The 15,689-nt window shown below is 39.0% G+C and overlaps 1 protein-coding gene across 14 annotated transcripts in view; it reads right to left on the bottom strand.

Moving 5' to 3' along the window:
* Positions 1 to 4,189: 4,189 nt before the first annotated feature.
* APC (APC regulator of WNT signaling pathway) overlaps positions 4,190 to 15,689 on the bottom strand; it is a 147,348-nt gene continuing 135,848 nt past the window's right edge. For all 14 annotated transcript variants that reach the window (XM_012470101.3, XM_012470106.2, XM_064376219.1 and 11 more), the window contains one exon: positions 4,190 to 14,513. In XM_012470101.3, the coding sequence (XP_012325524.2) occupies positions 7,940 to 14,513 (6,574 nt within the window). In that variant the 3' untranslated portion in view covers positions 4,190 to 7,939. The remainder of the gene's footprint in view (positions 14,514 to 15,689) is intronic.

Raw genomic sequence — 15,689 nt, 5'->3', positions numbered from 1 at the left:
CAGTCTCCTATCCTGGACTACCCCACAGATTCCAGATTCTTGCCTCTCTTAAGCAAACCTATTAAATTTTCTCTGACTCTCCTCCCAACTCACTCCAAACTTAGCTTTACAGATTTCCAACTCATCAAGGTCCTCCACTAAAGAAAAGGCTCTTCTGAGAAGCTTCCTTTCACAGGATCCACCTTTTTAAAAGGAAGTTGTGGCTTATTATTTTTAAAATAGAGACAGGGGTCTCACTATGTTGCCCAGGCTGGTCTCAAACTCCTGGGCTCAAGAGATCCTCCTGCCTCGGCCTCCCTAATTGCTAGGATTACAGGTATGAGCCATCATGCCCAGGTTAGAAGTTGTGGTTTTAAATAATAACTGCTCCTTGGTACTAAATGTCTGAAACAAAATTACAGGCCAGGCACAGTGGCTCACACCTGTAATCCCAGCACTTTGGGAGGCCAAGGTGGGTGGATCACCTAAGGTCAGAAGTTCAAGACTAACCTGACAAACATGGTGAAACCCCGTCTCTACTAAAATACAAAAAATTAGCTGGGTGTGGTGGCATGTGCCTGTAATCTCAGCTACTTGGAAGGCTGAGGCAGGAGAATTACTTGAACCCAGGAGATGGAGGTTGCAGTGAGCTGAGATTGAGCCAATGCACTCCAGCCTGGGCAACAAAGTGAGACTGTGTCTCAAAACAACAATAACAACCATCACCAAAAATTACAAATGCAAAGAGAAATTAGCAAAAACCATGGTACCAGTGAGGCTGCCAGTGTTTTACAGATGAATTAGTCTGTACAAAACAAGAAGTTATTATTTATAGTATCAAATGTTGTCATTATGTTTCATGTTTGATGTCTTTTATTCAGAACTATATTCTCATAAATTTGCCTCTACTGTTTTCTTTGCATTTGCCTGTGCGAGGTGGTTTTACTTTTTATTTTATCATTCTGAATCATTTAGACTATTTTGTTAGTGGCATATAGTTGGAAGATTTTATTCTATCCAATCTGATAGTGGCTATTTTATGTGTTTAATACATTTATTTACTCTTATTCCATCATTTCATGCTTCACTGTGGCTAATTTAGCTGTTTTCTTTCAGCTAGTGATTTGGATGGAAAATTTTACTTAAATACAGTTTTCTGTTAGTTTTAAGTTACTTCAGGAACAAAGAGGGGTTACAAGTTCACAAGTGCTCCCCAAACCAGGAAAAGTAGTTTACTTTTAACATTGAAATTACCACTAAATGTAAAAACCGAATTCGTATTTTTTCAAGTTAAAAATAAAAGAGTATCCACACTACCTACATAAAATTCAAAACAGTATGTTTCTACCTCTTCCTTCCCTTCTAACCCTTATTTCCCAGTTTGGGTTGAATAATCTTGAATTTAAGATTATTTAAATTACTAAGCATTGCATTATTTCTCTTTTGAGTTATCTGGACATTCACATTGAGTTTTATCATCAGCTTAATGACAATTATTTATACATTTATTCAAATTTAAATATTTCATTGCTGAAACTGTTTCCTTAATACCTTTCCATTTACTTTAATTACTGGGGCAGCTGGAATATTGTCATGGTTTCTGGCTCCCAAGTGTTTTTGCCATCTCTCTCATACATTTGAGAAATTCATTTTTATGAATCCAGCCTCCTCAATGGAGAAACAAAAAAGTGAGCTTTCCCAGATGCTACAGGTATGTAACACATCCTCTGCCAACCACGTCCACCCAAGCAAGACTTCAATTCAGAAGCAAGCAGTGTGAAGTGAGTGCCACATGTAATCTTAATTTATGGTGATGGTGTCAGAGGATTCCAGCATTTAGGGGTACCATCTAGGTCTTTACTGCAGTCTCACAGCATGGTTTGGATATTGTTTCTACTGTGTAGTTTCTAACACTGATTTTTTAGTCCTCATACAGATCCTGTGAGCTACCTCATATTCTTTAAATTAACATCTTGTCATTTAGAGGTCTGTTTTTAACTCTAACAAGAATCCCAAAGGTTGATAAATGAAATGTTAGTATGGTTGGTTTCAGAATTCTTAGGTAATATTTCTGTTTCCTTCCAAATGCTGCATATAGTTCCATTGTTTTGTGGTGTTTTGTTCTTTGACATTTAGTGTTGCAGAGATAATTGATGCCAACCTAAGTTTTTTTTCTCCTTTGGAGGCAACCTATTCTTCTCTTCCCACTGACTTTTTTTTCCCCCTAAGACGTAGTCTTGCTCTGTCGCCCAGGCTGCAGTGCAATGGTGTGATCCTGGCTCACTGCAACCCCTACCTCCCGGGTTCAAACAATTCTCCTGCCTCAGCCTCGAGTAGCTAGGATTACAGGCACGCGGCACCACACCCGGCTAATTTTTGTATTTTTAGTAGAGACAGGGTTTCACTATATTGGCCAGTATGGTCTTGAACTCCTGACCTTGTGACCCACTCACCTCGGCCTCCCAAAGTGTTGAGATGACAGGCATGAACCACCAATCCCGGCCCCACTGATATTTTTAAATAAAGTCTTATCTCGGAAATTTTAAAACTTACTGTATGTCTAAATATGGTTTTCTGTTAGTTTCAAGCTACTTCAGGAGCTTGAAGTAGCCATCACTACAGGCATACTTCATTATTGCACTTTGCTTTGCTGCCCTGAGCAGATACTGCCTTTTTACAAACGGAAGGTTTTTTGCAAATCGGCTTGGAGGAGACTTCTTGGCTTCCCACAAGTGCTCCCCAAACCAGAAAAGTAGAACAAGATCTCAGAAATGGCAGGGACTGAGTGACTCCAGGAGCTAGGGACTGTTTTTTTTGAGACAGGATCTCATTTTGTTACCAAGGCTGGAGTGCAGTGACAAGAATGATCCTCCCACCTCATCCTCCTGAGTAGCGGGGAATACAGGTGTGCAACACCATGCCCAGCTAATTTCTAATTTTTTGTGGAGACGAGGTCTCACTATGTTACCTCTAGGTTGGTCTTAAACTCCTGGACTCAAGCAATCCTCCCACCTCAGCCTCACGAAGTGCTGGGATTACAGGCATGAGCCACTGCACCCAGTCCCTGGTTTTTTTTTTTTTTTTTTTTTTTTTTTTTTTTTTTGAGACGGAGTTTCGCTCGTTACCCAGGCTGGAGTGCAATGGCGCGATCTCGGCTCACCGCAACCTCCGCCTCCTGGGTTCAGGCAATTCTCCTGCCTCAGCCTCCTGAGTAGCTGGGATTACAGGCACGCGCCACCATGCCCAGCTAATTTTTTGTATTAGTAGAGACGGGGTTTCACCATGTTGACCAGGATGGTCTCGATCTCTTGACCTCGTGATCCACCCGCCTCGGCCTCCCAAAGTGCTGGGATTACAGGCTGGTTTTTTGTTTTTTAAGAGACAGGGTCTCGCTTTGTCACCCAGGCTGGAGTGCCCACAGCTCACTGCAGTCTTGAACTGATGGCCTCAGCCTCTGTGTAGCTAGGACTACAGGTATGCACCATCAGGCATTAGTTTTTGTTTGTTTGTTTGTTTTGGTAGAGACAGGGTCTTGCTTTGTTGCCCAGGCTGGTCTTGAGCTTATGACTCTTGTCTCTCACTTGCTCTCTATGCATCCTCCCAGTATCTGTTCCCTTCTCTTTCTCCACTAGGTGGTTTCCTCTTAGTTTAAGCTTCATGATGCCAATTGTAGCAATCTGAGTCTTAACTGTGCATGCTTTTTCAGTTCCAGCACTCAAGAACCGGCCAGAAATTTCCTTTGTGACTCTTATTTCAAATTGATTGACCTAATCATTTTTTTTCTTTCCAAGCAGTGATAAACAAGTCTTTGGTCACTACTAGCTGATGACGAATCTCTTCTAGGTCAGATATCTAACTCTGGCAAAAACAGCGAAGGTCAGGGAGAAAGACTGGGTACTTGGTTCAGTGACCAATCAGTGAGGCTAAGGGTCTGGATTCCAAAAGGTGGTGTGGGTAGCGCAGTTAATTTTTGGCATTTCTTTCAATAGTTATTTTTCACTAATGTTGCTTTATATTCAGTGGTCACCTTCAGTAGTATATATTATGTTGAATATTTTTAATTCAAAAAAATCGCATAACTTCGAGAAAATAAGTCACAAATGTAGAGAAAATTATCCTGAATACCAAAGGAAAGAAAGTGTATTTAGCACCAAGAACAATATTATATACATAGAACATACAGGTTGAAAAAAGCATCAATGGCCTAACAAAAAGCAGAATATACTTTTATAGATCACAGAGTTATAAGAATGGCAGGAAAATGACCTGGGGTTTACAGGAGCCACAGTCCATAGGTTTCACTATTACAAAGTAGTTTTTAAATTTTAAAGTCAGCATGAGGAAAATATGCTTATTAGAAAGGAAAAAAATTATACTCTACTTCAGCCACCATGACTTGAAAAATAATTTCATCAATTTTAATGATCTGACTACTCAGATGTTTCTTTAGCTGTGGGCAATTTACTTTTTGCATTTCTGGTGCTTTCTTTCTTCCTTAGATTCCAAGAGACCCTGTGACAACACAGATACTGTGCAACTGGCTCCCATCCTCAAGATTCATCCTTTCACGTACTTAACCTTGTGGCAACATAATCCGTATTTTACTTAATCCAGAAACGTTTTATTGTACTTACAGTGCTATTTTATCCTTATGGGGCTTATCTTTGATTACTTCCTTTTCATTACCCTGGTAATTTGTAAAGTTGTCCTCAAGTATCAATCTAATTTGCTAATTATTAAGCACTTCCACTGTGTATTAAACTGGATACATTTTCATCTGAAATAAACCGTTGCTCTTCTCAAAGTTTTTATAGTCTCTTTTAATCTTACAGAAAATTCAAATTACATCTTTGCTTTAGTTATTGCCTTTTATAACAGTCTCAAAGGGAACATTAACTGATCCTTCAGATATAATTGTTTTTAGAATTACTTGTTCATTCGCATCTGGTTAAGTTTGCTGTCAGAAGTTGAGATGGGCATTATCAGATTGGATGGCTCAATATTCAAGTCTTTTATGCCTAAGGGAAGCAGAGTTTATTTGTTGTATACATTGTCGTATGAAAGGTCCAGTTGTTGGAAGGAATCGCTAGAGCTGAAGGCAATCACTCAAGGAACTTCATCGTGATAACTTAGGACAGTAATTCTCAAAGTGCGGTCTCCAGACCAGCAGCACTAGCCTCACCTTTGAACTTGTTAGAGAGGCAAGTTCTTGGGCCCCATTCCAAACCTCCTGAATCAAACTGGGGGTATGGCCCAGCTAAGTCTTGGTAAGCACTCCTGGTGATCCCAATGTTTACTTGTTTGAAGTGCTTTACCATAGGGAACTCTCCCTCCCCCTCCTCTTCTCTAAACAGGCATCCTAACTCTTGACTAATTCCCAACACTGGGCTTAGTATGCCATTTGTTAACAAACATAAACTGGGAATATTTGGCCTGGTATCAATTATAGCAGCACCCTGTGGATATCTATAATTAGAATTGAGATTTGCCCCTTTACTAATTCATAACCACTATCTCTAAACAGAGGGCCTCATCCAGCTACCTTTACTTCAACGGGTACTATAGACTAGCCCTCCTCCCAGTCAGTGTTAGTGTTAAGTGTTGCCTATAAAAATTCCACTTTTCTGGCATGTGGAATGAACTCTTCATTTTCAGCATTGATGTTTTCTTCCTTACTTGAATTAAAAGGCAATTTTATCTAAGTGATTAACATCCCATCTCTTGATTAATATCCCATCCCTTTCCATAAAAATACTTGAAGTGGTTTGCAAAAACTGGCAAGCAATAATTCAAAAAATTAGAAAATCAGAAAATGAAACAACTATGACCTATATGCATGTATCTCCATCGTTTATGGAAGCCTTGGAGCACAACAGAAATAGATAGTATTCATAGACAATTTCAGATAACATTTGGCAAAAATTTAAATGTCAATCATTTCAAAGATAGTAAACTGAGGTGTTTACAAAGTGGTGCAGTAGACACAGTATAGGCATTGGAGTCAAATACTTTAGCTCAAGTCATAGTACTTAACTGGCATTTTAGCTTTAAAAAAATCATCTTCATTACCTGTAAGTTATAACCACAGGTGAGGGGTAGGATAATTAAGTACTTGATGTGATTTTCAAGGCACCAGGTAGGTGTGTTTACTCCTCTCTTATCTCTTCTGAGTGCCTCACCACGCTTAAAAATCTTTTCCCTTCCCCAAATAGAGTTTATGAGTTTTATCACTAAAAATTAATTTTCATTTATTCAACAAATACGTGTACATGTATCACCAGTCACCCTCTGATCTTTTAGAACAAATCAGGTTAGATATATTAAGTAAATTACCTCAGTTAGTAAGTGTCAGTTTATTTTCCTTCAGGAAGGAGGACTTCCCTCCCTTGTATAAGGGGGTACTTAACATGTACCCCAGAACTGTACCTACCAAAACCAAGTTTCCTTTACAGGCAGGAATTTTAAAATATACTTCTGAATATCTTAATGGTATTAGATATACCTTTGAAGTTCCATGCGATTTAAATTTTCTGAGCATGGCTAAGTGATGATTATACTGAAATTTTGATGATATGCTGAAATTTTGCCCTATCATACAGGGTGATAAAAAGTGTTCATGTCAGAACCAGCTGCAACAAGAAGATGAAGGGTCAAGACCGTTTACATTGTAAAGCTTCAAAGAGACTAACTGTACCTAAGAATAACCAATTTCAAGTATAGAATTCTTTAATATTAAGAAAAAGGAAATAATCTATGTGGGCCTATTATGTTCAATGCTTAGTGCTAGGCTGTTTACATTGCTATTATAATGAATTTATTTTTACTGAGCTCCAGTAGAGTAAGAAAAAAAAAGTTTGGAAAAATATTAAAAATTAAGAAGAGCTAATTACATAAAAGAAATTTCAGGAATGGCTAAGTGCCAATGCATGGAGTGGTTAAGTGGCAATAGTCTTTTTCAATTATTTTTATTACAGTAAGAGGAATTTTACTCTTAATGCATAGAATCTGAAGAAAAAAATTTATATAAGCTTTAAAAGAGGGCTTTTAAACAATTATTAATACAAATGTGAAACAAGACCCTTCAAACAAATACCAATTTCAGTAATAGTTTACATACAGCAATAATTTATTCTGAAATGTTCATTTAGTTTCTGTTGAGACACAATTCATGTCTCATTAATAAAAGAGCAGCCATCTCACCTCAAATACCAGAATATACAACAAATTACAGCATAGCAAAAATTCTACCTACTTTCAGATAAAATCTAGTTCAGGTAAAATAGTTTCATTCAATGTTTTACAGTTACACAGATTTTTGTTTTCTTTTGAGCACAAAATAGTGCAAATTATTACACTGTATCTATCTCTATGCACATCATGTGACCACGTAACTGTTAATCATTACTTCTGAAATTGAACCATCAGTTTCATTCATGCAGTAAAGCAAAGCAGGCTGGGTAAACTTGTTCATTGGGAACCATATTACTGTGAATTTCACAGTCACATGATTAATTATGATGTTAGATGGACTCACAAAGACAAAAACATTTTCTTTTTTTGCATAAATACCAATTTTTCCCTGATGTAAGTTTAGTCAGTTTATAATCTAGAAATGATTGATAACAGCAATATATTTTCTATCTGTAGTGTTCATTATTTTAAGACAAGCAATAATTAAAGGAAGTTGGGATGGGATGCTACTTAAATACATGTAAAACATACTGTACAAACATACTTGGCTTTACTATTTTTTTTCCTAACCATCAAGAGTGCCTCCCAAAATAAGACCAGTGAAGACAAAGTATACTATCAAATATGGCTTCCAGAACAAAAACCCTCTAACAAGAATCAAACCTATTTACAAAATTGTTTAGTCTTTTAAAGTTTCATTTGAAACAAAATATCTATATAGCAGTTGTAATTAACATATAATTATCTTAGTTTCATTCTTCCAGCTCTTTTAAACAGATGTCACAAGGTAAGACCCAGAATGGCGCTTAGGACTTTGGGTTCCACTGGAATCTGTGCTGTCGGTTTTTGAATCTCGCTTCTTTGTGTTATTCACTGGAGTTGGGATCTGAGATGGCCGGGCTGAAGTGCTATCTGCGCTGCTTTTCCTAGGGCTTGGGTTGTAATTAAAAGGAGTCACTCTGGCAGCAACAGTCCCACTAGGTGAACTGTGTTTGCTTGAGCTGCTAGAACTAAATGGGGTACGTTCCACTACAGAACTTTCGTTAGTCTCTGATGCAGGGACAGGATTATTTTGTCCTGGTTTTGTCTCAGTTCCTTTTTGGTCAGGGGCATCTACCTGAATGAAGGAGTTCAGGCGATTTTCCAAACCCACGGTACGCATGGGAACACTGCCATTACCCACATTTTGTTTTGCCTGATTATCTTTTGAATCTTTCATGTTTGGATTTCCCTTTTCTGAAACACTGTCAATCACTGGGGGAGTATTACCTGTGGGAGATCTTCCAGATCTAGGGTTGTTAATGGGACAGTCCTCAATTCTCACCCAAACATCCTCTGTTTTAGAAACAGCAGGTGCCATTTGATAAATTAGGGTCTTTGATTCAGCACCATTTGTAGCACCTGAGGAAATGGTCTGAGAAGTACTATTTGTAGGAGAAATTTCATTTTCTTTTATTTTTCTCCATGTTCCTTTTGCGGATACTTGGTTTTCTTTACTTTGTTTGGTTCCTGAAAGAGAGTTCACATGTTTTTCATCCTCGCTTTTTGCTTTTTCACTGGATTCTGATGAAGCAGAAAGAATTGAAGATGAACTTCCAGTTCTTCTCCAAGTGCTTACTCGGGGAAGGGATGATGAATGTTTGCTGTGCTCACGTTTCCAGGTTCCTGACCTATTGATTGGCAGTCTAGAAGGACTTTCAGAATGAGACCGTGCAATATCATGGCGCTTTGCTGGTCTTCCATCATTATACTCTATAGTGGGACTGAGATTAGGTGGGAGTTTTCGCCATCCACCAGGCTGAACAGATGAATGTGTGGATAGAGACATATCAGGAAGGGAAGGACTTAAAACTGGAGTTTGTGCCTGGGACCTAGTGGGAGAAGCTGGTCTAGACGATGGAGAAAGAGATTCAAATGAAGCAGATTCCTCCAATTTTCTTCGTAAGGTTGGGCTTGGAGCTTCTTTGATGAAAGTTGACTGGCGTACTAATACAGGTCTTTCTGATCTATCAGATTCACTTCCACTTGATTTAGTTGAAGACATTCTAGAAAGTTCTACCTTTTTATTGGCTCCATTGCCATTATTCATCTGATTCAGTCCTTTGGAGGCAGACTCACTTCTTGGAATACTACTGGCATTCTTGGATAAACCTGTTTGTTTGGTAAGGTTCTGTTGGCTCATCTGTCTGCCTGGAGATGTATACGACATTTTTCCAGAACCTGAGGACTTAGTTGAGGCAGTACTAGGGGATGATGTCCTTGGAAGCTGAGATAATTTGTTAGGAGGACTTATTCCATTTCTACCAGGGGAAATAGAGTTTCGTCCAGGAGACTGTATAGGTCTACTTAATGGTTGCTGGGCAGGTCTTGAAGGGGTCGAATCTCTAGATCCTGATCTAGAAGGAGCTTTACTTGACCCACCTATTTGGGATGTCTGCCTGGCAACAGGGCTTAATTCTGATTTCACAGATGGCTTGGCTCCTCTAGGAGAAGTGGTGGCTGTCTGACCTTCACTAGGGCTTTTGGAGGCTGGGGTCTTAAGTGGGGGGCCTTTTTTAGAAACAGGACTTGTACTTGAGGAGCTATTTCGAACTCCTGGAATATGAATCATTGTCCTGCCTCGAGAGATTGAAGGCATGTTTCCTTGAAGAGGCTGTTTCATTTGGCCTGAAATTTCTGAATTAGATCGAACCTTTCCAGTAATCAAACTTTTGTAAACTTTTTTTCCTCCTTTGATTCCTTTACTTTCAGATTCTATCTTTTTAGTTTCCAAGGTACTTTTCTCCCCTGGTTTTAGAATTCGTGGGCCTTTATTACTTGTAAAGGGTTTTTCTTCTTGATCAGGTGTAAGATGAAATGGTGACCCCAGAGAGATTCCTGATTTCAAGGAAAGGATGGAATCTGAATCAGACGAAGCTTGTCTAGATAAACATGCAGCAGCAGCAGCTTGATGTAAACTACTTACTATGGAATTTGCACCTTCCTGAATAGCTTTCCAATCAAAATTTTCTGAATCAGGGGATAAACCATGTTCTGAATCTGGTCTCTGTATATCTTTCAAATCAAGTGTCAGATCTTCAGCTAATATGCCACCCATATTTCTGGGGCTATGTTTTTCATTATCACCCTTGAGTCTTGAGGGCTTTTTCTTTTTTGGCATTGCGGAACTTATACATTCCTGCAGCAGGTCATCTTCAGAGTCAATACTAAGAGAACTGAGAGAACTGTTTCTTGAGAAACAAACGGGGGTATCTTCAACATGAAACGATTTAGGAGCATAGCCTGATGCTGGAGGTTTACTTGGTTCTCCCTGTGAGTCAGGGGGCTCAGTCTCTTTGATAGGTTCATTTTCTTTATTGTTGTTGTTTTCTTGGTCAATGTCACTGAGAGAACTCAGAGAGGAATTATGAGAAAAGCAAACTGGAGTATTTTCAATAGCAAAATTCTGCAATTTTTCATCAGTTGCTGCCCCTCTGTCTGGTATGTCTTTGGATGACTGGGGAAAAGTGGATTGTTTCTGCAGTACGGGTTTAGGCTGACCTCGATTTATTGGATGCTTTGCAATAGCTTGTGTCTTATTAGCTGACTGTTGGTTGGAGGTTAGTTCTGTGTGGCTGGTAACTTTAGCTTCTGATTCCTTATTTTCTTTCCCCTTTCTTAATTCAGCCTTTTCTCTGGAAAGGTCAACATCATCATCATCAAAATCTAGGGAACTCAAAGAATCATTTCGTGAAAAACAGTAAGGAGTTCCTTCAATAGGTGTATAATGATGAGGTGAATCAAAAGCAAAACTTCCTCTGACTCTATCTTCATTACTTGGGAGCTTATCATTGAAGTCCTTGGAATTATTTTTCAAGTTCTGTTTCTTTGAATCTTTGTTGTCTGAGAAAGCTCTCTCAGCATTTAAATTATTTTTTGAGTCTACATTTTTTCTTACACGTGTCCTATATTCAGTATTTTGTGGTAAAGGTTTTACTGGTGAGGTAGGTTTCTTTTTCTTACCATCTAACTGATTTTTGTTGGTTGCAGATGAAGACGCAGATGCTTGCTGGACCTGGTCCATTATCTTTTTCACACGGAAAGGCTTGTGACTTTTCCCTTTGGGCATAGCGGAATTAATGCATTCTGCAAGAATATCACCTTCTTCTGCTTTATTGTCATCCAATTCAGGTATGGTTACGGATGAGTTTTTTCCTCCTTGAGCCTCCTCTGTACTTCTGCCTTCTGTAGGAATGGTATCTCGTTTTTCAAATTCATCTGACTGTGCCCCTGCTCTAACTCCTTCTCCAGCAGCTAACTCATTTGGAGGGGATTCTATTGTTAGATCACTTAAAGATGTAGCTGTGGAAAAGTTTATAGGTGTCCCCTCTACACAATATACCCGTGGCATATCATCTCCCGGTGTAAAACTAACATGCTTTTGGGGTTGCAACCTGTTTTGTGATGGTAGAAGTTTGTACACAGGCAGCTGACTTGGTTTCCTTGCCACAGGTGGAGGTAATTTTGAAGCAGTCTGGGGTGGCTTTTTTGCTTTATGTGACGACTTTGTCGGCATGGCAGAAATAATACATTCTTCTAGTATTTCAATATCATCATCATCTGAATCATCTAATAGGTCCTTTTCAGAATCAACAGTTTTTTCTACCTCTTTCTCCTGGTTTTCATTTGATTCTTTTGGCTGCTCTGATTCTGTTTCATTCCCATTGTCATTTTCCTGAACTGGAGGCATTATTCTTAATTCCACATCTTTCTGTATAAATGGTTCATCGAGGCTCAGAGCACTCAGGCTAGATGAACAAGAAAATCCATCTGGAGTACTTTCTGTGGCAAAATGTAATAAAGTATCAGCATCTGGAAGAACCTGGACCCTCTGAACTGCAGTGTTTACTGCAGCTTGCTTAGGTCCACTCTCTCTCTTTTCAGCATTAGGTGCTTTACTTTTAGGTACTTCTCGCTTGGTCTGAGCTGTTTGAGGAGGAGGTGGAGGGGTTTTACTTCTGCTTGGTGGCATGGTTTGTCCAGGGCTATCTGGAAGATCACTGGGGCTTATAATGCCACTTACCATTCCACTGCATGGTTCACTCTGAACGGAACTAGCAATTGAACGACTCTCGAAACTATCAAGCGAACTGACAGAAGTACATCTGCTAAACATGAGTGGAGTCTCCTGCACGTAGTGTTCAGGAGGACTTTTGGGTGTCTGAGCACCACTTTTGGAGGGGGATTTTGCTCCTGAAGAAAATTCAACAGCTTTGTGTCTGGTCGATTCTGAAGATAAACTAGAACCCTGCAGTCTGCTGGATTTGGTTCTAGTGTGCTGCGACACTGCTGGAACTTCGCTCACAGGATCTTCAGTTGACCTAGTTCCATTATTTTCTTTTATTTCTGCTATTTGCAGAGTATTAGCGGAATCTGCTTCCTGTGTCGTCTGATCACATCCTATTTCATCTTCTGCTGATGACAAAGATGATAATGAACTACATCTTGAAAAACATATCGGGGTATCTTCTACACAGTAAGTCTGTATTGTTTCTTGGTTAATAGAAGAAACTTTGCAAGTGGCAGCCTTTTGAGTCTGACCACTTCTGTTCTGTGCAGAACTTGGATGAAGCTGATTCTGCCTCTTGGCATTAGATGAAGGTGTGGATGTATTCTCACTGCTTGAAGAGATGTGTTCAGTTTTAGTGCTTTGGCCAGATGAACTCTTTGAGAATGAAAATGACTGTTTCTGTGACGAAGGAATATCTGTAGAATATTTTAAACTATAATCAATAGGCTGATCCACATGATGTTTCTCTTCATTGTATTTTATGCTATAATTTGTTGGTCTTTCTTCTTCTTCATGCTGTTCTTCTTCAGAGTAACGTTCACTATAGTTGGTTGGCTTATCATCTTCATAGTCATCTTCTTGACACAAAGACTGGCTTACATTTTGATTAATTCCATGATTAGAACCTACTCGATTTGTTTCTGAACCACTGGCTCCCCGTGACCTGTATGGGGAAACACATTCCTGCTGTCCAAAATGTGGTTGGAACTTGAGGTGTTTATCATCAGTGGTCTCAGTATACACAGGATAAGTTGTACTTTGACTCCTTGATTGTCTTTGCTCACTTTGTTTTATTTCATCTTCTATTATGTGTTTGGGTCTTGCCCATCTTTCATTCTGTGAAGGACTTTGCCTTCCAGAGTTCAACTGCTCATCTGAATATTTAAGACTGTAATTTATTGGTGTATCTAGTTCTCCATCATTATCATCCATATGATTTGCACTATGTATTTTATGGGCTAGGTCAGCTGGGTATTGACCATAACTGCAAAACTTACTTTCATCATCTTCAGAATAGGATTCAATTGAGGGTTTCATTTGACCTCTTTTACCATAACCATCACTACTACTGACACTATTTAAACTATCATTCGAAGATCTCTTGTATTCTAATTTGGCATAAGGCATAGAACATGTCCTGTTTGAATTTTCTGACTTGGTGAAATTGTAAGTGTTTGAATGTGTATGGGCAGTAGAACTTCTTCTAAGTGCATTTCTCTCATCTGTCACACAATGTAATTCAGTGGTAGACCCAGAACTTCTGTCTTCCTGAGAGGTATGAATGGCTGACACCTCTTCCATGACTTTGGCAATCTGGGCTGCAGTGGTGGAGATCTGCAAACCTCGCTTTGAAGAGGTTCCTGGATTTTCTGTTGCTGGATGGTAGTTGCCTAGGCCAATTCCTCGTTCTCTCTCCAAACTTCTATCTTTTTCAGAACGAGAACTATCTAAGCTTCCTCTTGATGAAGAGGAACTGGGTAACACTGTAGTATTCAAATATGGTGAAAGGACAGTCATGTTGCCAGTATTAAAATTTTCTGACCTATTATCATCATGTCGATTGTTGTCAAAAACATAATCACCATAGAGACTTTGCTTGTGTCTCTGCTTACTGCGATGAGATGCCTTGGGACTTAAATTATCTATATTGTCAAAAGTTTCTGATAAATGCTGAGCATCTAATTCTGCTTCTAGGGCTTTCTGTTTCCTGACATGAAGAGATGGCAAGCTTGAGCCAGGAGACATAATGTTGGCATCCTTATACTTTGCAGGCCTATTTGCCATGAGATTCCTTAAAGCTGCAGCACTTCCCATAGCAATCATTTTGTGCTTTGAATGAATGAGGTTCTTGAGCATGCTAACTGCCCCCATGTCCCATAATGCTTCCTGGTCTTTAGGATTTCTTGCTGAGAGATTCCACAAAGTTCCACATGCATTACTGACTATTGTCAAACTATGAGATTTTAAGTGTTGTAATAAAGTTTGTAGACAGTTGTTCTCTCTTAGGATTTGTCTGAAATAAGAGATCACAAAATTAACGTCAAAATGTGTATGCAGTAACAACAAATAAAAGGATAGAAAACAATAGGCATAATATGATTGTACCAATTATCCTATAAATTCCAAGTATTCCACATCTCCTTTTTTCTTTCTTATTTCATGTAACGTTTATTGTTTAAAGTACTAATCTGTCACACGAAAAAAAGTAAAGGTTATTTTTTATCAATTCTACATTTCCTATTCTGACTCAATAGCTTAAAACAGTTGCAGGGGGTGGGGCAAATACATTTACTCTGTTCATATGGTAACAGTTTCCTCATTTAAAAACTATAAATAAATCATGAAATCCTATGTTGAATAGGGACTTTCTGGTAACTTAATCTATGGTTGGGTGTCACTCTGATATTGATATTGAGACATCTTGGAAGAGGTAGATAGAATTGATTGAAGATCTTTCTGCAGTTAGCACATTATAAGCTCTTAGATTAGCACACTTATTTTTTAGAGTAATCTCTGTATCTCTGCCTTGATTTTGTGATACTGCCATCCCTCTTACAGGTGCTCTTGGCTGGGCACAGTGGCTCAACCCTGTAATTCCAGCACTCTGGGAGGCTGAGGCAGGCAGATCAACTGAGGTTAGGCGTTTGAGGCCAGCCTGGGCAACATGGTAAAACCCTGTCTCTACTAAAAATACAAAAATTAGCCAGGTATGGTGGCGCATGCCTGGAGTCCCAGCTACTCAGGAGGCTGAGCAAAGAGAAATTACTTGGGAGGCAGAGGTTGCAATGAGCCGAGATCAAACCACTGCACTCCAGCCTGGGCAACAGAATGAGAATGCATCTCAAAAAAAAAAAAGTGCTCTTTGGCAGACTGTGTGCTTATTTTTTTAATAAAGTAAGTTAAAGTTTTCAAAACATTTAAGGCATATAAAAACAAAAAGTGAGAATCAGCATAATAAACTCTGGGACTTGAATGAGCAACAGCTTGTTTAACGCAGGCAAACTGAAGATTAATGACAGCATATTCAGCTTTAGTGGACTTTAAAACTACTGACAAGGGTACACAATAAGCTTTAACATGGTGCTCTTCTCTCAGCAGTCCAGTCAGTAGTTACTAGACTTGAGAAATCTTCTTTGCATAGCAGAAAAGGAGACTAGGCTTGTAGTTTTTGCATCAAAAACTTAAAAGT

This window comes from Aotus nancymaae, unplaced genomic scaffold (assembly GCF_030222135.1).
Source record: "Aotus nancymaae isolate 86718 unplaced genomic scaffold, 86718_ANA_hifiasm-v0.15.2.pri h1tg000014l, whole genome shotgun sequence".
Lineage (NCBI taxonomy): Eukaryota > Metazoa > Chordata > Mammalia > Primates > Aotidae > Aotus > Aotus nancymaae.
Note: the sequence above shows the minus strand (reverse complement) of the source record. Positions and strands in the feature narration are given on the sequence as shown.